Source organism: Embiotoca jacksoni, unplaced genomic scaffold (assembly GCF_022577435.1).
Source record: "Embiotoca jacksoni isolate LCO1_2020_lvr unplaced genomic scaffold, fEmbJac1.0.p SCAF_26, whole genome shotgun sequence".
Taxonomy (NCBI): domain Eukaryota; kingdom Metazoa; phylum Chordata; class Actinopteri; family Embiotocidae; genus Embiotoca; species Embiotoca jacksoni.
The window spans coordinates 3818372-3843429 of record NW_027185377.1 but is presented as its reverse complement, the minus strand read 5'-3'; the positions used below and the strand labels follow the sequence as shown (position 1 = coordinate 3843429).

Genomic DNA, 25058 nt, shown 5'->3' with positions numbered 1-25058 from the left:
TGTCGTCACCACTCACTTAAGGCTGCAGAGGAATATTTTGCAACTTAGAAACGCTTTGTGCATCCCAATACTAATACTGCCAAACTCACGCACTGAAGTAAAAAGAAAAAGTATGTGATTTTGAACGCAGCTGCTGCATCAGTTGGATAAAAAAAAAAAAAAACGATGTAAAGGTTCAGTCCACCCAAATAACAGGCAATTTGATTTTTTTTTTTTTTTTTGTAAAGACACTCATTTATTGAGGCACTTGACATAAGCCATGGAATGTACAAATCAAATACAACAAGTTTAAGGTATTTAGTCACATTCTTGCATCTGTAAACATGGTAAAGAGAATACATTCTGACAGTTAGTTCATGTCGCACCGACCCGAATATCAACAGCTCGCTCGGGGTAGTGTACAGTACACGACAGCTACACGGAGTGTACAAAACTAATACCCGACTCCCGTCACAGTAACTCGTCCTGCATGAGGAGCAAAAATAGTAATACGTAGACGAGCTGCTCATGTGCTCTCGTTTCACCTGAAATGCATCTATTCAGTCGTTTTCACAGAGTGTGTTTGAGAGGTGAGTAAACTGGGAATGAGGCATCTACGTCTAGCACAAGAACACTTCTCCACTGCAGTAAATATTGAGATACATTTTGGCAGGCATGTGTGCAGACAGGCTGCTTTTGGCTCGTCACCCTCTTGGATGTAAACATTGATAATTACTGGTTTTACTTGGCAATCACAAAAATAATTGAGTATATTTATTTTTCGTTCGTTCTTTCGTCGTCGTCGTCGTCGTCTTCTCGCCCTGGCTGTCAAATGTCTGTGTACATGCCTGCTTTGCAGAAACTGAAGAAAACATCTCGGGCGTGTGGAGGTGCATAAGGCTGCTGTTGGGCTACAGTTCGCTAACGGATGCAGGATGAGGTTTGAATGTGCGTTTTTGAAAGGACTGCATGCATCCTGTCGCCCTCTTGTGGCTCCCATCAAAACTAAAACCTCCAACCTGAACGGTGGGCTCAGCTAGTGCTCACATCAGTAAGGGTAGGTGACGATAAGGCTGTAGTTAAAGGAATACTCCGCCAAAAAAAAAACTCGCGTTTTATAAAAACTTCATCCAAATTGCTCACGGCGGGGTTTTGTTGACCAACATTGTTTTCTGGGGTCTTGAGCTAGAACTTGTGACCCTATTATTTCTAAATCCTGTGCATAATAAAGTAAACACTGTGTATTGAGCCCTATTTTACAGAAACTGTTTTGAAAACCATGAGGGTGCACAGCGGAGAGGATGATCATGCTGACACTGTCTTTTAAAGCCAACAGGCAGTCGAGTGTTCAATACTGAAAACGGTTCCTCTAAGTAAACAGTAAATTGATGCCGTCCCCGTCATTTTCTAACCTGCGGTAAACCCTTTTAGCCCATCCCGTTATGTGGAGTGAGGCTCTCCCAGGGGCAGATGATCTCTTTGGCTCCCACTCCTCCCAGAGAGGCAGCCCTGTTCTCCTCCTCGTCCTCGTCCTCCGACTCTATGGGGTAGATCCGGCACTCGGGAGGGATATCCACTTTAATCTGGAAAAAGCTGAGAAACGTTGCGGAAAGGACGTAGTAAGACACTCAGCAGGCTTAAAGTAAAGGTGACATTATTTGTCGTTTTGGTTTAGCACTCTAATACTTTGTGTGTCACAGTTTTGATATTAAGTTTTGATGCAAAAAAAATTCCATCCACATCAGATTAACTTTATAGGAACTGTAGCCCTTTTGAAACTTTTGATTCACTAGATTTTGGTGGTCAGAGGTCAAAGGTTACTGTGATACATTTGTGGCCATAACCCAAGAAATCGAACATTAACTATGAAATAATATCACAAATGTCTAACAGGATCAAAAGAGGAAGTGATGACATTTCATATCCGAAAGGTCAAAGGTTAATTGATATTATAATGTTCTGCGTAAACATTTTTCTGGCAATTATTCAGCACCATAACTCAGTATCTTGAATACAGATATCTGTTCTGTTGGGTTGAAGATGTGTATGAAGCATCCTTTTTAAAAAAAAAAAAAAAAGAAAAAAGATTGGAGCTTCCTTGCAGCAACATTTCAATCAGAATCAGATTTAGGTCAAATTCCTTTTAAATCCTCAGTCAATACACAAATTAAACAAGTCTGGACAGAAACGGATGTAAACTGCAACTTGACTGGTTGGTAGAGGGATACAGCCGTGAGGTGGTCATTCTAGTTTTTGTGTGTGTGATAAGTAAATATCATTGTGTTCACAGACATCAGCAGACACTCAGTGTCTTCCCTGGCGGTTTCACTTTTTCTGCAGTTGAACTGAGGCCAGAAGACTGACTTGGCCAGTCAAGTACTAAAGTCATGGTTGACTTGAATTGGTGGTAATTATTCCCCTGTTCATCTAACATGAATGTAAAAAAAAAAAAAAACATCAGCAATGGGGAAGTCAGCACTTTAACCTTAATGTTAAAGTGTTGTTTTAATGTCATATTCAAAGTGATGGATCAGAGATTAAAAAAAAGATAGCAAACATATGATTTGTGAGTGCGAGTATTGTGTAGATTTTGGCAATAAACTTACTTGCCGATCCGTCTGGGTGGAGCCCGGCTGGGTTCGTCCGGGCTGATTGGCTGAATGCGGCAACTCGTCCCGGCAGCTGAATGACATTTCGGCGACAGGCTGGCGAACATGGTGGAGGGGGTGCAGCCGCGCTTCAGCAGACGGCGCAGCGACACGGCCATGCGAGACTTGGGCTCACTTCTTGCTACGGGGGCTCGGGCCTCGGGGTTCCCCTCCCCCTCGTTGGCCTCCACCCGCCGCTCGGAGGCGGAGGTGCTGTCTAAGGCCAGACTGATGGGGGACGGACAGGCCGGGGTGTGGGCCAGGAAGGGGAGCGAGGGCGAGGCGTTGCCAGAGGGGAAATCGGTGATGCCAGAGTAGACAGCGAGGTGGGGGACGGGAGTGGTGAAGCGGCACAGCTGTGAGGTCAAAGGGCAACAAACACCAGTCAGAGGGCGTCCAGAGAGAGAGAGAGTCACTCCAAACATATTGTGTGATTTGGAAATTATTGGTTCCCACATCATCATTTTTGTAAAAAAAAATTTTAACTGGAGACATCACATTTATAATGAATCACAGCAGTTGATATAAACATCATTATAACAGAATGGTGGGATGAAGACACGGGACATAACTATGTCAAAATTATACTTTCATTCTTATTTAATCTGCTCATGAACTTCATGCAGCTTTTTGTTGCTACAGAGAATGGAGGAAGGAAGGAAGGAAGTAAAAATCTGCTTGACTGTTAATGATGAATGAACGATAACTTAAGACAAACAGATGAACATGAGGTGTTGTTGTTTTTTTTTATGTTTTATTTGTTTATGACTGACAACAAAGAAAACAGAACTCTGAACAAACAAAGACGGAGAACAAAATGATGACAAACAAACGACAGGTACAGCTTGTATGGACAGAAACATCACAGATGGGAACAGATGTGTCAACACGGCCCTTCGTCCTCCGCCTGCAGTCACTCGTCTCCGCGACTCGTGTACAGATGTGTGTGTAATTTAGTATGTAAAGGCTCAGTTCACCCAGATAACAAACTGCGCCCCCTTTTTTTGTCAGTCCAGGTTTTGAGATCTGCAGCACTGAGACAATTTCCAGGTTAATAAATTAGTAGTATGAAAATGGAAAAGATCTCAAAACCTGACTATATACAAATACACATAACACCAAAACTACGTGCACGACTACATATCACAAGAAGTAAACGCCAACATTTTGTAGCTTATTATTAAATATATCAGTTTTGATGTACAGTATACTGGACATGTATAACCTAATGAGCATATTAAACACTGGCTGAATAACATGCAACTCAATTAGACTTTCACTATTACAGGTCCCTGTTTTTCCAATCACTTTCACTTTCTCGTAGCACTAATCAACATATCAGCGTAGCAGTGGCTCACAGGGTTTTCTTCGGATTTTGTTTTGTGGCATTTTTGCGGCTGAAACAACCAACCACCTACTGAGACTTCTCCACTGTGGAATTGTTATTGTAAAATATTCATTATAGCGGCTTTAACCTTGAAATATTTCAAAAGAAACTACACTTAATGGTTCAAAGAAAGAAAGTGAACTCGTCCTAATCCTGACTCGTTAGCATGTAAAACTCCTACGTCACTGAACCGTATGTGCTTGCGTTCATTTACGAAGGGGCACCTCCTTGCCCTGCTTGCTGAGTTTGCTCATGACCTGTGTGATGTCGACGGGGGCGCTGGCGGCCATCTTGGCCTTCAGCTCCTGCTCCTGCTGCCGGAGGATGATGGGGCTGAGACTGGGCCGTCTGTTCTTCGAGTTCTGCTCCAGCTGGGCGTCACTGAGGTCACAGGAATGAATAGAGTGAGTGAGGATGAAAATCAAGGATGGAGAAGGATTTGTCATTGAGCGCGCGGAGGAGAGAACAGGGAGGGAAAGACCAGGTGGAAAGGACGTTTTGTGGTGTGCGATGGATGTGGTCGTTTCAGTCTCAGAGATGAGAAACGCAAACGCGTTCAGACCGATATCTCTGTTTGCTGTGAGTAAACTCATCCGATGGGCCATTTCTGACTGAGTACTCGTTCTGTGTCAGACTAGTTGGTCAAATTCAGACTAATATTTTCAAGTTTTTAAGCATCGTCTGAGATGGTTTCCTTACTTAGAGGTAAAAACATGTAAAAGCTGCCTCTCACCTGAACTTCTGCTCCTCGGGACTGATGGCCTTCTTCAACGTATCCTTAAACACGGGAGACTTCTGGTACCGGCCGTACGAGTCCTGCGACGGACACAAAACCTTGTCGTGAATCATTGTTTTATTTTAGTGCGGTTTGTGGGAACTACAGGTAAAACACCTTTTCTCACCTACTGGTGTGTTTACTGACCTTCTTCATGAGCATGTAGATGTGAGTTTGGGCCGCGTCCAGCACGTATCTGTGGGGGTGTCTCAGGCCGCTCACTGTGATCTCCATCGTCTTTCCGTCGATGTTGATCCATCGCGGAGCTCCTCGTGTCAGGAACGTCCTGGGATTAAGAGAGTGGGAGAAATGAAGAGGTGGTGGTTTAACACAAGCGTTACTGTACACAAAGTGAGTCACTCACAAAATATTCTTACTTCATTTCATGGCAAAATATCCTCAAAACTAAAAACAAATTTAAAATGATACTCATTTTTCTCATCTAATCTTTTTTTTTTTTTTTTTTAAACACCAAATTGATAATTTGAGTTCACTATGGACAGAATTAAGATTTAAAACGTGATCAGTAAAAGGCCAAATCATTTCCAACCTGCTTGCAGTTATTTTCATTAACAGTTAACTTTTTCGTTAAACCTATAGTGCCAGACTCGTAACAGACGTTGATGTAAATGTTTTAACATTTAGTTCACATAATGCTGATTAAACCTGTCATATCCAGATAAGTCTGTTTCTAACTGTATGCAGTTACACAACGTCGTCACAACCTGACTTGTTTCGCCATCAGAACTTCATCCACTCGGTCTGATAACATACAGACACCAGATTTATAAAGTTCTGATGGCGAAACAAGTCAGGTTGTGACGCCTTTTATTTCTTCTATCCACAAGTTATCCACTTTCACAGCTATAATAATAAATGTAGTCTACAGTGGAGCCTGTGATGTAAGCACATGTTGACAGTGTTGTGGTAGTTATTTCCACTGGCAGAAAGGGGGAGACAAAAGTTTCATACTGCATGTTTATTCAACACAGTTTTTTTGTTAATGAAATGTTAAAAAAAAAAAAAAAAAAAAGAAATGTGAAAAATATCCACAACAACTTCCCAAATGTCTTGTTTTGTTTGACCAACAGTTTGTGTGACAGCTACTGTTAACAGTTACAGAAAAAGCAGTAAATCTGCATAGTGGAGAAACTAAAGAAAGAGGATTGTTTTATCCAAACCATATGAAACTGATCAATCGTCAAAACGGTTACTGATTATTTTTCCGTCAATCAACTGCTCTATTTTTAATCTCTATTGCTGTCAATATTCATCAGAGAAGAGAAAAGATTCTACAAAGATCTTACTTGTAGATATGCTGTGCTTTCTCTTTCATGGTCTCAGCAGCGCCCCACTTCAGATCCTCACAACCTTCCCAGAAGGCCAAGTTCTCACCTACGAAAATAAAAGAGAGGACAACTTAGTTACCATACTACGCTCAGCCTGACCTAATGTCTAAAAAATAAATTAACATGAACCAAAAATGAATATACGGTGCACCAAGTTTACAACAGCAACACATTAGTGCTGCTCTTTGGAGTGTTTTTTGTTCAGGATGTAATTAAAGCGCCGCTCGTCGTACCACTGAATTCTTTCTTCAGGAAGAGTCTGAAATCATCTCGTCCTCGAGGGTCCGACAGCAGCTCTGCGAAGCTGAACGTCCACCTCTCCACGCGCATTCTGGTTGGTATTTCCACCCTGCCGCACACGCAAACAACCACAGGGGAAGAAAATCATTGAATTTAGCAGATTGAACAAGTTATTTTAAATTGCAGTCCAACTTTCTGTAATCCTCAGCTGACTCACTTGGGCATGTTCAAAGTCCAGTACGTGACGTCGTCGGTGAGCCAGGGGTTGCTGGGAAGACACTTGGACAGGAACGGGTCGTGACTATGGTAGGTGGCGCTGTATTTCACCAATCTGCACGGGAGGGAAAAAGAAATGACTGTAATATTTGAAGAAAATAACTTCTTCACTATGATCATCTCCCACAGACGCAGCGGATCTGCAGGTCAGTTTAGAAAGAACACGCAGGTGTAAAAGGGAATTTTTCACTTAGAGGAGTTATATTATATATTAATCATTATTCAAGCATTGTCTTTGGTGACTTAATTGGCATAATGTAATCTTCCTTAAATGAAGTCTAGCAAATTAGGGAAAAGAGCTCTAAATAAATTTGCCTAAATATTAGACTCCACGAAGAGTCTGTTTATTTGTCCTTTTATTATTTGTTAGCAAAGCATGTATAAAATGTGTCACAGTAAAAGACTTGAGAGAAACTGCAGAAATGTAGGCTCTGAGTCCAGAGCTACTGCACATCCCTATCATAAAAATGTTTCCAAATATTTAGTGTGAATCCAGATCAGGTTACGAATTTTTCTTTTTCTATTTCATAATAACACATTTCCAGTGTTTGAGCGTCGCTTTGTGATTTTACACTTTCTGCGAGTGTTTTCTATTTACTGTTCTACTTTAAAAAAAAAAAAAAAAAAAAAATATATGACTGAACATAATTTTACTCAACCAAATCTATAATAGCAAGCTAGAGATGTGGTGCAACTGATGTGTGTGTTATAATGTTTATTGAGAGAAACACTTCATGCTGTAATTAATCTAAGGCGATTGGTTTGTCACTGATATACAGGAGAACCGGTAATATGAGAGACTGTCTTACGCTCCGATGGACACGGATGACTTCACTCTGGGCCTCATGATGGACTGCTGGGTAAAGATCATCTGCAGGGAGCAGAGGAGAAAAATGTTTAGCTGTTACATGATGAATGAAACAGGAGGATGGAAAAGTCAAAGGAGGAGTGGACTGAAAAACCTCACTTACGATTCTCTCGTAGACATCAGGTGTTTTTGCCTAAGGAAAGAAATATAGCAAATCGTAATGCCTACATTACTCACAATGCAAATTTGCGGCCACCTGTTCGATCTGAGATTCAGGAGTCTTATTCTAGAAGCGACTAATGTAGTTTGTGCAGACTGTAAACGTTCGTTAAGCAGTATGTCAAGTAGAAACATGAGACAATATGTGTGTATGTGTTTGTAACCCGTTTAAAAATCCAGATACAAAAAGAGAGCCGTGGGAAATGCCTGCAGGAGAGGAGAGGAGAGGAGAGGAGAGGAGAGGAGAGGAGGAAGAAGAAGAAGAGAAGAGATTAATCTCAACAGACAGGAAACAGAAAGAGAAAGCAAGTATCCTCCACCGCACCTTCATCCACAGATTAAAGCCCTCTTATTGAATCCAAGCTGATTGACAGGAATTATGTTCGTACGGGTCATGCGGCGATGCTCACCTTTTACCTCGTCTGCATTGGGATCTATTCGTCGTTCCAGTCCGTAATCCATGGCGCTCACCGTCCTGGGCTGCACACACATCCACAACAGAAGATGACACAGTGTGTGTGTTTACCAAAGGACCAGATAAATAAAGCAGATGGCTGTTTTATAATGCTAATCATCGGCTGACGCTGCGCCATCTGAGACAACACGAGGACAGTTTCGGCAGTTTAGTGTCATATGGTGGATTCCCGCTTGGACAATACAAATACAACAAATATAAGTAATTGGTTTTCAGTGGGAGTTGTGAAAACAGCTGTATTGAAATCACATTTATCAGGATAAATCTGTTGGTAAATTATTAAGCTGGCTTTAAATAAAGGGAGTGAGTCTGTGGACAACATGTAACTGTCAAATGGGTGAATAAGATTTAGTTTAATTTGTCTTTTTAAAGATTTTTTTTTTTTCTGTTATAAATTGGCATGCTGGTTCAGAAATCTTCCCATTAAAAAAAAAAGTACCATTTTGCTTCTCTAGAAAAAGTGTCAACATTTTCTGTGGAGTTAAGAGTGAACAATAAATGGGCCTCTTTCTTCTGTTACAGGAAGGTATCGGTCGTGGTATTCTTCATGTTACCGGCAGTTGGGTGAGAAGAGTGACACCACTCATGTCCGTAGGACAGAGCCACAAGGCAATCAGCTTAGTGAGGAAACAGCTAACCTTGTCATCTGCAAAGCACAAACATACACCTACCAGCATCTCTAATGGTCAATAAAAGACTCACTGTATCGTGTTTGTTTTATCTGGGTTATTCCATAGAGTGTCTACTCGATATTTAAATTGTTGGTTTTGCGTTATTTGATAGTTCACATCCAGAAATGAGGACCTGGCTAACTTGCCAGAAATTTATATAGATGTTGCTATGTTACTGATGTGTGTAATGAGTCAGTTCGCCGACTCCTCCTGTGCTGCTGTCACATTATGTGTCAGCACTGACTATTATCCTGCAACTCTCACTTATGAGGGTGAACTTTTACCAGCAGCTGCTGAGCTAAAGTTGTATTGTGCAGCTTTTAAGTGGCCACGCAGTGCAAACAGACGCACGGCAGCTTCGCTACGTGACCGAAAGCTACAGAAACAAACCAGTAAAGAATACAAGAAGACAAACTGGAGTCAGGCTTCGCTTGAGATGGTAGTTATTGTTTCAGTTGATATTTCCTTTAATAGGGAATAGTCCCAAACACATTGGTACTTAATCAATTGACCACAAACCAACTAACACATGGCAAACGCAGGGAGGGGTCATGAATGGCCCAGAGGGTCTGTGGAGCTGCCGCCCTCTCCGGTCGGTCTGTAATCCGGCCTCAAGACTCTCGACGTGCAAACCGCTGCACCACATTCTCCTATGCAGTGTGAAATATTAATCAGTTGTGCCCTTTTCCTCTGACTGGACATGTAATGGTAATGAGGCATCACGGGCAGAGATAATGAGATACCCTGGGAAGTATAGATGTGGCACGCAATTTGTTTTCTGACTTCTGGGCCTGCTGGCAAGCCACTTATATCTTGCATGAAGCTGCATCCTGTGCTCACACACAAGTCTGATAACTATCTGTGGGCGTGTACTTGCATTCCTCGCGTTGTGGGAACATAGATGTGTGTACCTAGTGACAATTGTGAGGACCTGCCTTCCTTCAAGGGACAAAAAGCAGCGGCTCATAATGTAGATCATCGAATTTTAAGGTGAAAACCTATAATGTCCCCTGAAGTGACGTAAACATGATTTTGTGTGTGTGTGTGTGTGTGTGTGCGCGCGCGCGCTCTCTCTCTCTCACCGGTGGTCTGTGAACCACCCAGTAGGCTCTCTCCTGGCAGTCAAACACCACCCGGTCCGGTTTCTTCCTCTCCTTCGCTGCTCTGAAATCACACACAGGAATCGTAACACCTCCTCGACCGCGACACTCGGCGAACGTCATTGAGTCTCCTACGCACCAACCTGTACTGCTCTTTAGCTTGCATCACTATGAAATCCCACTTGTGATTTATCCACTTGTGAAGATGGTTGTACTGCTCCTGAGGACGTAAAATAACGCCTCAGCGAATGCCAACAAAACAAAATGAAACTCCTCGCGGGTCTCTCGGTCTCCTTCTCACCTGCTCGTGCAGCTCCAGGATCCCTTTCTTACGTATGTTTCTTTTCGCCAGGTAGATTGCTGCGGCGATGAAACGGAGAAGGGTGTTAACTGATTTGTCGGTAACAGGATGTGAGAGAAAATGTGTGAAAACTCCTCGTCGCACTCACCGTAATCTGTGTCCTCGACAGGCCACTGCTGCGTGGGCCAGAAATACGGTGTCTGAAGACAACAAAGGGCAGAGTGGACGTTGAGTCAGAGGTGTGAGTTGGATTTGTTTGTTGCACGTCCGAACCACAATTAGTTTAATTTATCGTTGCTCGGGAAACCAGAACTGAACCAATTTGGGATTTTACGGCACACACAAAATAGAAAAAAATAGTAAGCACGCTGTTTTATCTTGTTTTTCAGAGGGTTTTTTTATGTATCGTGTAATGGCAACGTCTGATTTTATGTTCACGTTAAAAAAGTTCAGCAAAAATTATGTTTCAAAGCTGGAATGACCATGATTTCTCAGTGAACCTTCATTTCATGTGTTGTTGTTTTTTTTTGTCAACAATACATTTTGCACGTTTGACAGAAATTATAGTCGCAGTTCACGTGTATTTATCAAGCAAAACTACCAAACATTTCCTGGTACAAGATTTTCATATGTGAAGATTCAACCCATTATTACACCGAAGCATGTAATACACCTGTCAGTCCACTAGAGGACAGCGTGTTAGTGTCACAATCTAGTCTCACACCTGCTGTCAACTTGGCGTGAGAAGAAGACGCATGTCAACTGAGACCGGTCATGTGACAGAGGTCATGTGATGAAGTACAATGGTTGTGATGTCCCCATGAGGAGGCTGGAGGGTTCATGGAAATAGACCGTATATAAAAGTGGACGGCACGTCCTGGTCTGAAAAGTGAGGTTAGTGCAGAAGTGCCTTAAAGGGCAATACCACCGAGGGCCACTAGGGGTTTGTTCCAAAGACTCCCATTCAACTTCTCCCATGAAATACAAAGTCAATCCATTTTTTTGCCAAAAGTCATTATGACGTCATTCGCTAAAGTCACTCCTCCTAATCAGTTTTCTGGCGGCCCATCTGAAAATAATCCCTTCATTAATTCGATATTAGCTCTCAAAAAGCAGAATGTTTGGAGGTGTGTCTGTTTGATTGACAGGCCTGTGGCGCTGTCAGGTTTCCGCTACAGGTGTTCGGGGCGTCGTGGCCTCAGGGTTCCCGGTCAGATCGAATCAGATCCAGCGCTCTCTCGTCCCCAACACGCTGCCCTCTTGTGGACTGGCAGGTGTAATACACGCTTTGCTGTGATGGTGGGAGGAAGAGACTGGGAGCAGCACTGTGAATGGCATCACCCTGTGTGTTTCTGTGTGGGTGTGTGGTTCCCTTTCGTGCATTCCCAATACAAACAAAACATGGACGCCTTTATGAAAACATTGATCCATAGATATCTCAACAGGGCACCCGTAAATCAGATAAAAAAAAAAATTTTTAAAAAAAAGGGGGGGGGGGGGGCTTCCTGTCCGAAGTGCTGCAACTAGAAAATTACATAATCTGAGCTGGAAGTACTGTTTTGTCTGATAGCTCCTGTTGGTTTGAGATTCACGGCTGAGCCTTGAGATGTGAATTGTTTACCTGGAAGCGATACAGGGATCCATCTGGTTTGATCACCAAACGTTTGTGGTCTTGTAGAGGGTAGATGTATCCTAACGCCACCAGCATCGAGCCGAAACTCCTCGCCTCTGAAGACAACAGACAGAGAGAAGGAGACGAGCGGGAATTTTACCAGCTGCTGTGGCATCTCTGGTGATATTCACTCCAAAAGATGGATTCATGGCCACGTTACGCTGCTGACGCAACAACACGATAACATCTTAAAAAAAACAAAACTGGTTGTTTAACTTAAAAGCCACTTTAAACTGATGTGCTGTGTAATTTCAGACATCATCAGCTGAGCTCGTTCTCACCTTGTGCGTCTATTTGGAATCTGTCCGCTAACCACGCGATGATGTCTTCACCTGAGGAGCAGAGACACATGGTCAGGGGACAGAGTTTACAGAAATATGCACGAGATTAAATAAGTGTGTGTGTGACTGTAAATGTCAAGAGTTAATGGGGAGAGAGGCGGAAGGAGAGACAGAACAGGGGGTCTAGTGAAGGAAAGGAAAGGAAAGGAAAGGAAAGGAAACATTACAACACAAGAGAAGAAGAGGAGTTGAAGAACGGAGTCAATTGATGGAGAAGAAAGGACAGATGATGAACAAAGAGAAAAAAAAAGGATAGAGAGTCGGCATGGTTACTTGGTGTCATTCATTCAGTTGCCTGATTTTAAAGCAATGACGTAGCGGTCGAGGTTCCCTCTGTGCGTCTCCTCCTCCTCCTCCTCCACCTACCTTCTGTTTCCCTCCTGTTTCTGTCTGCCTCTACTTGCTCGCCTCCTCGCTCCCGCTCAATCATCCTCCTCCTCCTTCACCTCCTACTTTTTCCCTCTCCCTGACTCTGAGACCGTGGGGGTTGTCATGGAGATGAAATCTGAAGCTCTCTCGCTCTCGAGTTTGAGCCCAGAGATCTGGTATCCTCCATGTGAGACTAAACGCAGACACAATCACTCGACCAGCCGCTGAATGACATCAAGTGTGCATTCATCAGTGTTTGTATACGTGCGTGTGTGCGTGTGTGTGTGTGTGTGTGTGTGTGTGTGTGTGTGTGTGTGTGTGTGTGTGTGTGTGTCCTCTTTACCAGTGATGGCATGTGGTATCATGGTGATAACCAGCCTCTGAGGCTGCGACTTGACTCCCGTTCTGGGGTCCTGCATCTCCAGCACCACCTTCTCCGCCTGCAGAGGAATATCATGAGGGGTGAGAGGAGGTTACCTCAACAACTTGATTGGTGGAAGAGGGGGAGGAAGAGAGGAGGGGGGGGGCACAGGTCACCATGCCAACAGGTTGTTTTGGCAACAGGTTGTGTGTGTGGGCGTGCAGCCTGCATGAAGGGAACCGTCCGGAAATCCTGGATTTTTGTGAATTAAATTTGCTCCAGAACAATTTGTTTATTGGATGATCGTGATGGTTATCTCGAGGATACACAGCATCACTGTTTAATGAAAGCCTGTAAAAAAGCTGCATCAAATTGCCTTTCTTTGATACGAAAACTCACCCTGGGACATTAACTCTCTCTATCAAAGCTTGTAATTAATATTTCCAATCAAACAAATGCTGCATGATTCAGTTATTGTGATTACTCAACACTCCCAACATGACTATTCAGCGTTTCAGTCCAAAGACGGCGTTGCTATTTGAATTCTTAACGCTGCATTAGGGAGGTGAGATGACGGGGTCTGTTTCTCTGCCCTGATCTCATGGCTTGTGTTTGGCTTGTGTGGGCAGCTTGCGATGAGTCACTGTCCTCAAACACTATTTCAGTTATCTTATCATCTGATCCCACAGCTCCCACCGGTCCCACCACTCACGTGCGTACCGGGGAAAGCAAGGAATCGTACGCTTCACTAATTCGGTCTGTGAGGTGGGGAGTGTTCAGCCGCTGACTCTCGGGCCCGTTTGAAGTGGCTTTGTGCTTTGAAGTCATCCTGGAGAGGCTATGAGCCCCAGGCTGAGCCTGAACCAAAGTGGGCTTTCATGAACCAAAACACAAAGTTCTCCTGGCGATGAATTCCCCTTGGAGAGCAGGACACTGTGAGCGCTGCATCTGGGATCAATACACCGCAAAAACATTTTCCTCATGAAAGAACTTACGTATTGATTTGAACAGCTAAATTATTTAAAAAAAAAAAAATCCAGCTCTTGAATGAATTTCAAATGCGAGATCAAGCCCCCACTCTGGCCTGCAGGACCGGGGCTGCTGCGTTCAATACACAGTGCCTGGATTAACTTCTTTGCAGCAGCTGGTTAGTGTAGATGGAAGCTCTGTTACTGATCCAGGCTTAATGCTTATTAAACTGAACGACCTTATCAATGTGAAAAGGTTGAGACAAAACACAGTCTAACACTTCATGTGACAAGCAGATAAAGTGCGCACAGAAACCAAGATTACATCTAATTTACAGATTTCTGTATTTTGAATGTTTGATTCTTTTGAAAAGACATTTTTCAGTGATTAAAAATAACCCTATCACTAAAATTAAGATGTGTTGGGAGTTCCTCAGGGTTTTTTTGGGTTGTTTTTTTTAGTAGTCCCCCTGTGGGCTTTGTTGTGTTAAAAAAAAAAAAGTCCATTATTCAGAAATCAATCTGCTAAAAGCACCAGGAAACTAGGATTCCCTTAAAGACCTGTAGAGAATACCTTTATTTTTTTTTTATTTTTTTTTTAGAGGCTAATGTAATTCATGAACAAATGCAAAAACAAAACAGGGTTTGTGAGGCAACAGCAGACCACTGCAGCCCAAGCCTTGTATTGGAGATCTCATATAAGTGACCGATCTCTTGGTGCGTCTATAGGTACGCTTTATAAGCCCGAGCACAGCTGTGATTTACATCATCTCTCGTGTAAGAGAATAGCCTACCTTTTTGAGACAAGCCATCCGTGGTCGGAATCTCTGTCCATGATCCAGGAGAGTGTTTCTGATGGTCATGTTGTCTGATGCTTTTCCACTTTCCCTCCCTCTCTCTCTCTTTCACACTCTCACACACATGCAATGCTGCTGTCACTGTGAGCCCCGTGTCGTGTGAGGATGCTTGGGGGCATGTGCAATGATCGATGGCGATGCCGCCTTCAAATGTCCTCCACAACGCGCCTTATTTGGAAGGATGGTAATGTTAGATTCACATTTTTCATTATTCGAGTGGATGTTATATTTAAATTACTTGTATGACACGTGGGATTTAATTAAAACCAACCAAATGCAATGGCACAATGTAAAAGAATGACAAAAAAATCATCACGATAAGTCTAAAATGACAGATTCTGCAATTTTATTCGTCAAAAATAAACAGTCGCTCAGTTGTCTTCACGTCATAAATTCCCCAAACATTGACAACAAAATTTAAGAAGGTCTAGTCTTTAAAATCAAGACTTCACCGTCTGTATTTCACATTTTATTGATCTTTTGAAGAGCGGTTAAGTATAAATTCCCATATTTCCTACAGCCTGTGAAGGCAGCAAACCCAAAGCGAGACGGGAATCCACCAATCAGAGCGCAGCCTTTTGTAACAGGGATTTTTTTTTTTAAATGAAGTTACCAAACCTAACCAGCAGAGGGCGACATGGAGCCGCCAGCCGATTCCAGTCAGTGTTTCGATTTATTATATTATATTATTATTACTAAACTCTTTAAATATAGATTGTATTGTATTATAACTATACCCGTATATACCATAAACGACAGGTTTGCGTGGGCTCCGTCACGTAAACAGCAACGCATGAAGCGCCGCAACGTTAAACAGTCGGCGGCTGTACTTCCTGAGTTTAGGGAAGGGGCTTGGTCGCGTGCCCGCGCCCCGCGAACGCGCGTCAAATTAGCATCGATGAAGTTTGTGCGAACATGGCGGATTTCCTGCCGACCAGATCCGTGTTAAAAGTTTGTCTGCCCGTCTGCCTGCTCAACAGCGGCGAGGTGGACCAGCTGCGAAAGTCCAAGGAGATCGACCGATGCCTCTCCCGGGAGAAAACGTACGTGAAACGGCTGGTGAAAATCCTGCTGCTCGGCGCTGGCGAGAGCGGCAAGTCGACTTTCCTCAAACAAATGCGGATCATCCACGGCCAGGACTTCGACCAGCGGGACCGAGAGGAGTTCACGTCCACGATTTACAGCAACGTTATCAAAGGTAAACCACCGACGCTTTCTTTAAGCGTTAAAGCGACAGAAAAGGGCGCTTTTAAATCGGCTGAGAAAGTTTCCACATCTGTTGAAAGCGGGCGCTCCGCTGGCTGGAGAAGGACATAAACAGTTGTACACACCCAGACCGAACCGCGGTCCTACCGGAATTATCCCGTTTAAAACTTCGTTCGCGCGTAACCGTCACGAATTTCGCGATTTTGGGTTTTTTATCGCGGCTATAACCAAGTCGGCGGTTTCGAGTAGCCATCGGCACATCGTGTTGCTCGACCACTAAGCTATGGACGAAAGCTAATGGAGGGTAAACCCACCGGGGCATTATGTTGTAAGGTGTTCCTGTTTGTCCACTCACTTAAACAACAAGGGGACATTTTACTGAATATTATCAAAGGTCCAAAAAAAAATAATAATCCCTTTAAGCCGAAACAGAGATTAATCCTTTTAATAGTCACAAAATGTGTTAAAATCTAGCTCTAAAACTATTAATTTTAATTATTTGCACGTTCAGATGTTGCTGTATCCGTCCATCCTCTGCACATGTCTGTGACGTCAGAAATCGTTTGGAAATGAACCTCCCAATTTATAGCAAGTTGTGGGATATTGCTTAAAGGTGCAATACGCATAAATCCCGTCTTGTAGTACCACTTCGTCCATTAGAGGACGACAGTGAGGCTCAGTTCGGTATTACGCTGAAATCTGAGAGCCGTAATACTCTCACGCCTAAACCAAACGTTCAGGTCACGTGGTTAGATTTAAAGTTTTCTTGCCCCGTCGTTATTAACAGCTGCCGACGAGCATCAAACGTAATTCCTGTACCCGACCCGGAGCCGTCTGCAGCGGCGGAAAGCGACACCGATTTCAAATTCTTTAGGTTTCTTTTTTTTTTTTAATTTTTGCAGGCGTTGAAGCCATTGTTGTTTACGGTTCATTCATTCTAACAAGAGGTTAAAACTCTCTACTTCTTCTTTCTCTCCTGTTGGAGGCTGATCTGATACAGCAACTCGCTATCGCCTCATGTGGCGAAGGGTGGTATTACGAAGAAGACACGGCCGGGGCCGGGGCACGCTAAACTTCAGTAGATGTCTCTGCACCACGAGACATAATGTCAAAACTGTTGTCATCACATTCAGTGTGAAGTTTTTTTTTTTGTTTTTTTTTTTCACCGTTTTAAACTAAAAGTCGCACGTATTGCACCTTTTTTTTTTTGTTTCGGATTTTGTGTGTTTTTCATATCTCCTCGCTTCCTCTTCAGGCGTACGTGTGCTGGTGGACGCGCGGGAGAAGCTGCACATCCCGTGGGGCGACCCGGACAACCAGCAGCACGGCGACAGCCTGATGGCGTTCGACACGCGGTCGGCGAAGATGGCCAGCGGGCAGCTGGAGACGTCCGTCTTCTTGCGGTACATGCCCGCCATTAAAGCTCTGTGGGCGGACTTGGGCATACAGAACGCCTACGATCGTCGCAGGGAGTTTCAGCTGGTAGGTCGATGCGCACACACACACACACACACACATATATGAATAACCTTGCACGCAGATATCGCGGTGGCCCAGATTGACGAGCAGCTCACATCGACCCGAACGTTTTCGTTCTCCACATCCAGTACGAGTTTTTTTGGGGGGTTTTTACACCAAGAGTCGAAAGAGGCTCTGAAAACAGAAAGTGAAACCGATCTTGAATTCGTCCTCCTTTTTTTATTTTTTGTTTATTTATTTTTTTCTCTTCTCTCCCGCTGTATCTTCAACTCTGATTCGAGTGTCTCCACAGAGACAGAGCGAGCGCCATGTGATCGAGGCAGCTTCCTGTTTACACCTCCCGCCACTCCTCATATCTTAGCTGTCAGCATGTGTGTTTTTAATGCTGTAACATTTACCTCAGAACAGCAGCTGTGGTCGGTAGAGCTGTTCACGTCCTCCCCCGATTACCTTTTCCGATCTCTTATTTTGTCATTTTTGGTTTTTGGTTTTTGGTTTTTTTTTTTTACTTTTACAACCTGCTGCCATTTTCAAAGTTGACTTATTTCCCTGCCTTGTAGTTTCATGTGGTGAAACCTGTTGTTGAGGGCCCCCCACCCCTCCCCCCCGTATCCCACTGAGGGACACACTTCTCCACGTGTCTCTCGGCAATAAGACAAAAGCAAGAGAAATTACAATTTGCCTGTCAGTTGCGTAAGACTGAACCGCTCTCAATGGCGTTTTGTTGGTCCCCTCACCAGCTTGTCGGTGTGAACTGGTTTCGCAGACAAGAAAAGGGGAATAAGAGTGATCAGAGCAGGAATGTTGAGCTGTAGTTAAACAGCTTTATGCTCACAAACAGAGCCCAGATTCTCCCACTCAGCGTTATTTGCTCACAAACACTTAAGAGTGTCACACACCTCGAGTTACACCAGTGCAAAGACACACACACAGATATTTTTCCATGTATGTATGACTGCAAGTATTATTTTCATGTATTCGGGTTAAAAAGTATCAGGGGGGGGAAAGTGCTTGTTTAGTTAACCAAAACCTCAAAAAAATATCACATTTATTATCATAGAAAACAAGAAAACATCAGATTTGCAGCATTAGAAGCTGGAACATATGAATTTATTAATATATAGTGTCTATATGGACTACACCACTTTGAATTTGTCATCAGGGGTGTTAACTGATAATTCATTTAAACATATTTACACATTTTCAAACCTGCAGAAACACAAAATAAACAATCAACTATCCAAACATCAACAACTTACAATACAAACAAAGTGGATGAATTTGAACCTTTGACATGAGATAATAACAAGATATTTTCAAAGCGAAACTGCAGTAAAGTATTTGTTAGTTTGAGCCTCTCACAAGTGAATTTGCTGCTTTTCTCTCTTTTTTCAGGCTCTTGAGACATTTTATATTCAGTTAGATATTTTATAGATAAAAAATATATATATTGCAACCTTTCAATCACGTGTTCACAAGCGTGCATTTTTTTTAAATTTTTTTTATTATCTTTTATCTTTGTGGGCTAAAAATGACAGATTAGTGCACAGCTGAAACAATTATTGACAGAAAATGAATCACCAATGATTTCCTTATTTGTTCGACACTTTGTGGTTCCAGCTGCTCAAATGTGAATATGCATTGTCTTAAATTAAATTAAACCTAATATTTTGGGGTTTGGATTATACTTTGGGTTTAAAGAAATTCTGATGTGCATTCCCCAACCCATTAAAAAAACAAAAACATAATCAGCAAATTAATCGCTGATGAAAATGATTATTAATTGCAGGTGTATTTGGTGTCTAAAACCTTTAATATAAAGTCTAAATGGGATTGAAGATCAGTTTTCCCTCCTCTTGTTATTGAGGACCGGTCGGTTTCTCTGCCAGCAGATAAAAGCTGTTGTGTTTTGCCCTTTTAAGTATTTGCATCACAGCTCAGTCGTGCCTTCAGGCCTGCTTTGTAATTATCATAAAAAAAAAAACATATGTACAGACTGAATATGACCTCTCCCGCTTTCTATAGTCCCATCAAGTGTGTTGTCTTTTTAAAATCTACAAACAACAACATTCGGTGTCTTCTCACCTGAGATTTGTTTCCTTTCTGAGATAGCAGAACATATCAAAATGTTCAGTCACAACTTCCTGAATCGAGGTGTCATAATGACATCAGTGATTCTCGTGTTTCAATTTTGCTTTTACACCATACTCATTTAAACTGCTGGCGTTGTCATGCCTTATAATGAGCAAAGAACTCAGAGTGATTGCTCTTCTGGTTTCTCTTCTCCTTTTTTTTTTTTTTTTTTATATGGAACAGATTTTTTTTTTTTTTTAAACGATTTCAAAACCACCATTTCCCTCAGATTTGAGCTTTTTTAATCAGAGACAGAATAAAAAAAAAAGAAGAAAAGTAGCTCCTCTTTCTTTTAGTGAAGCGCCACACCACTCTACCCCTCCCTTGTGTGATCTTAGCCGTGCGCACACTCGCACTCGCAGGTTTTTCAGGTCTGGTTAGTTTTTTTTAAAGATCAAAAAGGCGAGAACAGAAGCTTTACAGTGACGGGAATGGCTGCTCCGAGCACACAGACGCATGAACCCGGCGACTACTATTGGTGCAATTTGAATTTGGGTGTTGGCTTATTGTATCATTAATGCAAAACAGATGCAAAATAATCCCCTTGTAAAGGTGTGGTGTGTTGCAGCGGAGACACTGTGGGTCACAGGAAGGATGATGATAGGAAAAATCAGCTTTGCTTCTTCTTTTTTTTCGGGGGGGGGGGTTATGTTGAGTGCAGGACACACACACAGACACACACACACACACACACACACACACACAGACAGATGAAGGAATGCATGTCAGTGGTGGCAGCCCCGTGTCTGGACTTGCACAGAAGCGGCATCAGAACGGTCTAGAAAAAGAGAAAAAAGACGCTCCCACACATGAAGACGGAGCCACACTTCTGCGTACATCAAAGACACGCTGCTGCACTGTCAAAATTATTTGCATCCTGCCCGGAGTCCTCAGAAACTCACCGTTTTAAAGCGAAAACGAACCGATTACCTGTGTGTGTGTAGTGTGTGGCAGCTAAATAGAGCGTTTCTCCCCTGCCAGCTTCGTGCTTTTACGCCAGAGCAACACATGCATTGTGTTGTATGTCATAAAAGCAAGCGGCACATGTGTGATGCATGCAGACCGTGACAGAAGCTAATTAATTGTGCAGAATTAACAGAAATTCCTCCTCTGTCCTGTCGCAGGGTGAGTCAGTGAAGTATTTCTTGGATAATCTGGATAAGCTCAGCGAGCCGGTAAGTTGTTTCTGCCTGCACTCATTATTGTTATAATCACACATCTCCATGTTATAGTTCATATTGCAACATGTCTGGACAATTCAAAAAAAAAAAAGTTAGACGACAGCCGACGGAGACGGTTGCTCACCAGAGGTGATGCCAACGTTTTGTCAAAGAAGCGTCCTACAGCTGATCAAAAAACCCCCAAAAAACTGGCAATAGCAGCCGGGAAATTAAATATAAATATAATTTATAATATAAACCTGTATAATTTATTGCAAATCAACACAATACAAACTACATTCAATACAAAACGCATTACGTTATATTAGATGCATCACTCAATATAATGCAGTTCATTACAACGGCAATCATCATTCATTACTCGAATATAATTGAATTAATTTGCACCTTTTATAACGGTCATAATTGATAACCTCCTTCAAATACTCTGTATTGTCATTTATATTGGGAGCCACAGACGCTGGAGCCTGATTGATGCTGATATTAGGAAGCAAAAATATTCTGATGTTGATAAATCGTCTTAACGTATACACCAAATAATATACAGCATATTTAAAACAATTTTTTTGCGACGTGCCCTCGCATGTTATTAAACCCTTTTGATACGAATGGCGGAAGGATATTTAACACTTTATTTTTCCTCATTGACGTCAGTACAAAATCACATCTGTGAATATTTAAAGACCTGTTTCTTTGTAAAGTTACATTGTGATTCCCGTGAAGCTCCTAAATGTGTCGTCTTATTTTTATTATTATTATTATTATTATTATTATTATTATGACATTTTTCTTTCGTTTAAGATCCAACTGCTTCCTGGTTTTGTATGAAACGTTACCGCAAGTAACACATTGTCCGTGTTTACCTTCTAGTACAAAAACAGTTCGACACAAAAGATCTGAAACTCTGCAGTAATGTTTCTGTAAAGACAAACTCGATGTCGGACTTGATTCCTGGGTTGTCGTTTTTTTTTTTTTTTAAGCGCGGGGTTTTGAATTTCAGCGTAAACGGACTCCGAAGCGGACAAACTTTATTCTCTCTCGTGTTCACGTGTTGTTGTTGTTTTTTTTGCGTCTTTCACATCCCTCCCGCAGGATTATCTTCCCACTCAGCAGGACATCCTGCTGGCTCGTAAACCCACCAAGGGCATCCACGAGTATGACTTCGACATCAAGAACGTCCCCTTTAAGATGGTGGACGTGGGGGGGGCAGCGGTCGGAGCGGAGGCGCTGGTTCGAGTGCTTCGACTCCGTCACCTCCATCCTCTTCCTCGTCTCCTCCTCTGAATACGACCAGGTGAGGTCACGCACTCGTCTTTTCCTCCCGTAGAGCGAACACACACACTTCAGACAGGCAGACGAGTGGTACGTTAATCAGTTCGATAACGGTCGCTGAATTTTGAGAAGTTGTGGTTGCTGGTTCTCACTCCAGCACGTGAGACTTCCTCTAATGAAAATTAATAACTCGCATACAAAACTGAAGCTTTGTAAGTGACTCTAAAATGTTCTTTTAATATTCAGAGGGCGTGCTGGTAACGTCGTTAAGACTTTACATTGTCTCCCGTTTTATTCAGTCTGTCTTTTGTTTGCTCGTTATCTTCACTATTCTACGAAAAAGGAAAAAAAAACACCACAAAATTGTACTCGTATCTTTTTATGTGAATGATCTACGTAACGACAGCCCTTCGGCCGACAGGAAGGATGTACGATGCTCGTGGTTTGGTACAATTTCTGTACAACGTGGCATCCTTCTCTAAAGTCAGTCCTTCTTAGTTTTGTTCTCAAAAAGTGGCCCGTTTCGGGGTGGGCGTGTCCGTTTGATTGACAGGCCTGTGGTGCAGTCAGGTTTCTGCTGTGGGTGGGCGGGGCGTCGTGTCCGTGGAGATTGGGTCAGAGCCCCAGCTCATCCAAGTGCGGTGACTTTTTGGCTCTAAACTATACAAATAAGACTCAAGGCTTTCAATCGGCAGCTCACCGACCCGACGGAGGACGTTTCTACAACACGAGAGGCTCTTCCAGCTCTGGTTTAACAAGTCGTGTGCACCAAAACAACAACGCTTCCTACATGAGCTGCTTTCTTTTTTCAGGCTAACCCCAACTAGCATGGTTTAGCTAATTCACGTTAAAGCCAAACTGAATCTCCGTCGTGTTTTCCAGGTGCTGATGGAGGACCGGCAGACCAACCGGCTCCGCGAATCGCTCAACATCTTCGAGACCATCGTCAACAACCGCGTCTTCGTCAACGTGTCGATCATCCTCTTCCTCAACAAGACGGACCTGCTGGAGGAGAAGGTGAAAAATGTTCCGCTCAAGGACTACTTCTCCGACTACACCGGGCAGGAGCACAGCCTGCCGGACGTCCAGGCCTTCATGGTGGAGTGCTTCCGGACCAAGAGACGAGACGCCACCCAGAAGCCCCTCTACCACCACTTCACCACGGCCATCAACACGGAGAACATCAGGCTGGTGTTCCGGGACGTCAAGGACACCATCCTCCACGACAACCTCAAGCAGCTCATGCTCCAATGACCCCTGGCAACCTGTGAAAGAAAAAAAAAAAATAGAGGACCCGAATGGGGACGAACCACCCCCGTCGCTCCTGAAGAGGACTCGGGAGAGACCCGCCTCAGAAGAATCGGATAGACGCCAGCGTTCCACGTCAGACATTTTTATATTAGTTTTTACTGTCCTCTTTGAAGAGTCGGCCCTCTTTTGCTAGTTCAGGATTTGAGCGGAGAGCGAGTCAGCTGGGCAGACTGTGGCATTATAGAAAGACAAGAGACTGGTCTGGATCTTGGACAACATCTGATCCCGGCTGCTTCATCCTGGGACTCTCTCTCCTCTGTCCTGAGCTCTGCCGTGACTGGTGGCGGTGGGCGGTGGGGGGGGGGGGAGGTTAGGTGGGTGGGGCGGGGGGAGGGAGGGAGGGGGGGGGGGGGCTTTTCAACTCACAAGGTGCCGGTGCTGGCGCCAGTGGAAGTCAGCAAAACTCTTTACAAAACCAGACGTATGGTTTCTAATCGAGAAATATCCACGGCGGAAAAAAAAAATAAAAAAAAATCTTTGTTCGAAAACATATAACGAAGAGTTAGACAGTCAAACTGTACCGAGATTTTCTGTGCCGGCGTTGATTTGCCAAACCCGTGTCCAAGCACTGAATTCAGTAAGTCCAAATTCACCCCTTCGTTCCTGTTGCAACGTTATTTCAAAGCCTCGCTGCTCTTGAGGAAGGTTTGTCAACCTGCTAAAGATCTGAAGGCTGCACATTTGTTGTTGTTGTTGTTGTTGTTTTTTCTTCTTCCCTCTCATCATCCCAGTCAACACTTTTCCCCTGAGATCAGCAGGTTTAAGGTGCCGGGACGAGTTACCGGCCGAAGGGGCCGTCGAGCGCGTTGAACGGTTATAAGACGCGACGTGTAATCCGGCTCCAGCACTGGCACCTCGTTTGTGGGGTGAAAAAACTGCTAAAAGAGGCCACGAACCGCAAGACTGAACCTACGACGCCTTTCCTGCGTCATTTCCTAAAAACCTAATCACTGTTCGAACGCCCTCCGTAGAATTCAACTCAATCTCAGCTTCTTTAATCGGATAATTAAGGTGCGAGTTGTCCCTTTTGTCTTCTGTCGTTTGGAGGGTAAAGCAGATTACCTTCGGTGGCGCGTTGGGCGGGTGTGCCAGTAAGTGAACATGCAGTCCACTGTTTTCTCAGGGTTGAATCAAAACCGGTGTTAATGCTGATGTAATTGTTGGTGAACTAACTGAATATTCTGTTTTCTCTCTGGGTGGCAGAGTGGTGTCAGACTCAGTCAGTCCTCCATACCGTTAGCTGGGTGGTGTTCCAGTTCTGCATCCTCCTGGCTTTGACTCCCTGCCGTTTACCCAGAATCCCCCTCTCTCTCTCTCTTTCTTTGTTTTCATCTCTGATTAGATGCCTCGTAAAGGGACAGACCTCCCCTGCTTGCCCGAATCATGAATGTCTGTTAATAAATGTACAGAGATTTGCTCTAGATTGTTTTGAATATACTGTAACCAGCGTTGCTGTGGTGAGATGTAACTCGTCATGTGAGGATTATCTGCACCGGCACCGAGTTGTGACTCCAAGCATTTCTGAAAAACTCTTCAACATTTCTTTTTTTTTTTATGTTGTTTTTGGATTTCCCTCTAAAGTACATTTTGAATTTGTAGAACAAAATGTGACAAAAAGAAAGCTACCGGAGTTGAATACTTTTGTCAGCGACTGTATTCTGTTCGGGGCCGGCCTTTGTT

General features: G+C 43.4%; 2 protein-coding genes across 2 annotated transcripts; one reads left to right on the top strand and one right to left on the bottom strand.

Annotated features, from left to right (window-relative positions):
* Positions 1-224: 224 nt before the first annotated feature.
* rgs9b (regulator of G protein signaling 9b) lies at positions 225-14883 on the bottom strand. Its single transcript, XM_069160196.1, has 19 exons — positions 14734-14883; positions 12954-13050; positions 12182-12232; positions 11850-11956; positions 10377-10428; positions 10229-10287; positions 10071-10147; positions 9910-9991; positions 8099-8161; positions 7626-7655; positions 7464-7525; positions 6596-6709; positions 6372-6487; positions 6097-6184; positions 4937-5075; positions 4748-4830; positions 4272-4395; positions 2586-2983; positions 225-1572 (listed from the first exon to the last, which is right to left on the bottom strand). The coding sequence occupies exons 1-19, from the start codon at positions 14800-14802 to the stop codon at positions 1407-1409; spliced, it is 1977 nt and encodes a 658-aa protein (XP_069016297.1). The 5' UTR covers positions 14803-14883; the 3' UTR covers positions 225-1406.
* A 791-nt stretch (positions 14884-15674) lies between these two features.
* Positions 15675-23668, top strand: LOC138204743 (guanine nucleotide-binding protein subunit alpha-13-like). Its single transcript, XM_069160195.1, is given in 6 exon segments — positions 15675-15994; positions 17258-17484; positions 20739-20789; positions 21888-21995; positions 21997-22089; positions 22950-23668. Coding segments are annotated over 6 exon segments (1134 nt in total). The 5' UTR covers positions 15675-15711; the 3' UTR covers positions 23322-23668.
* The last annotated feature ends 1390 nt before the right edge of the window (positions 23669-25058 follow it).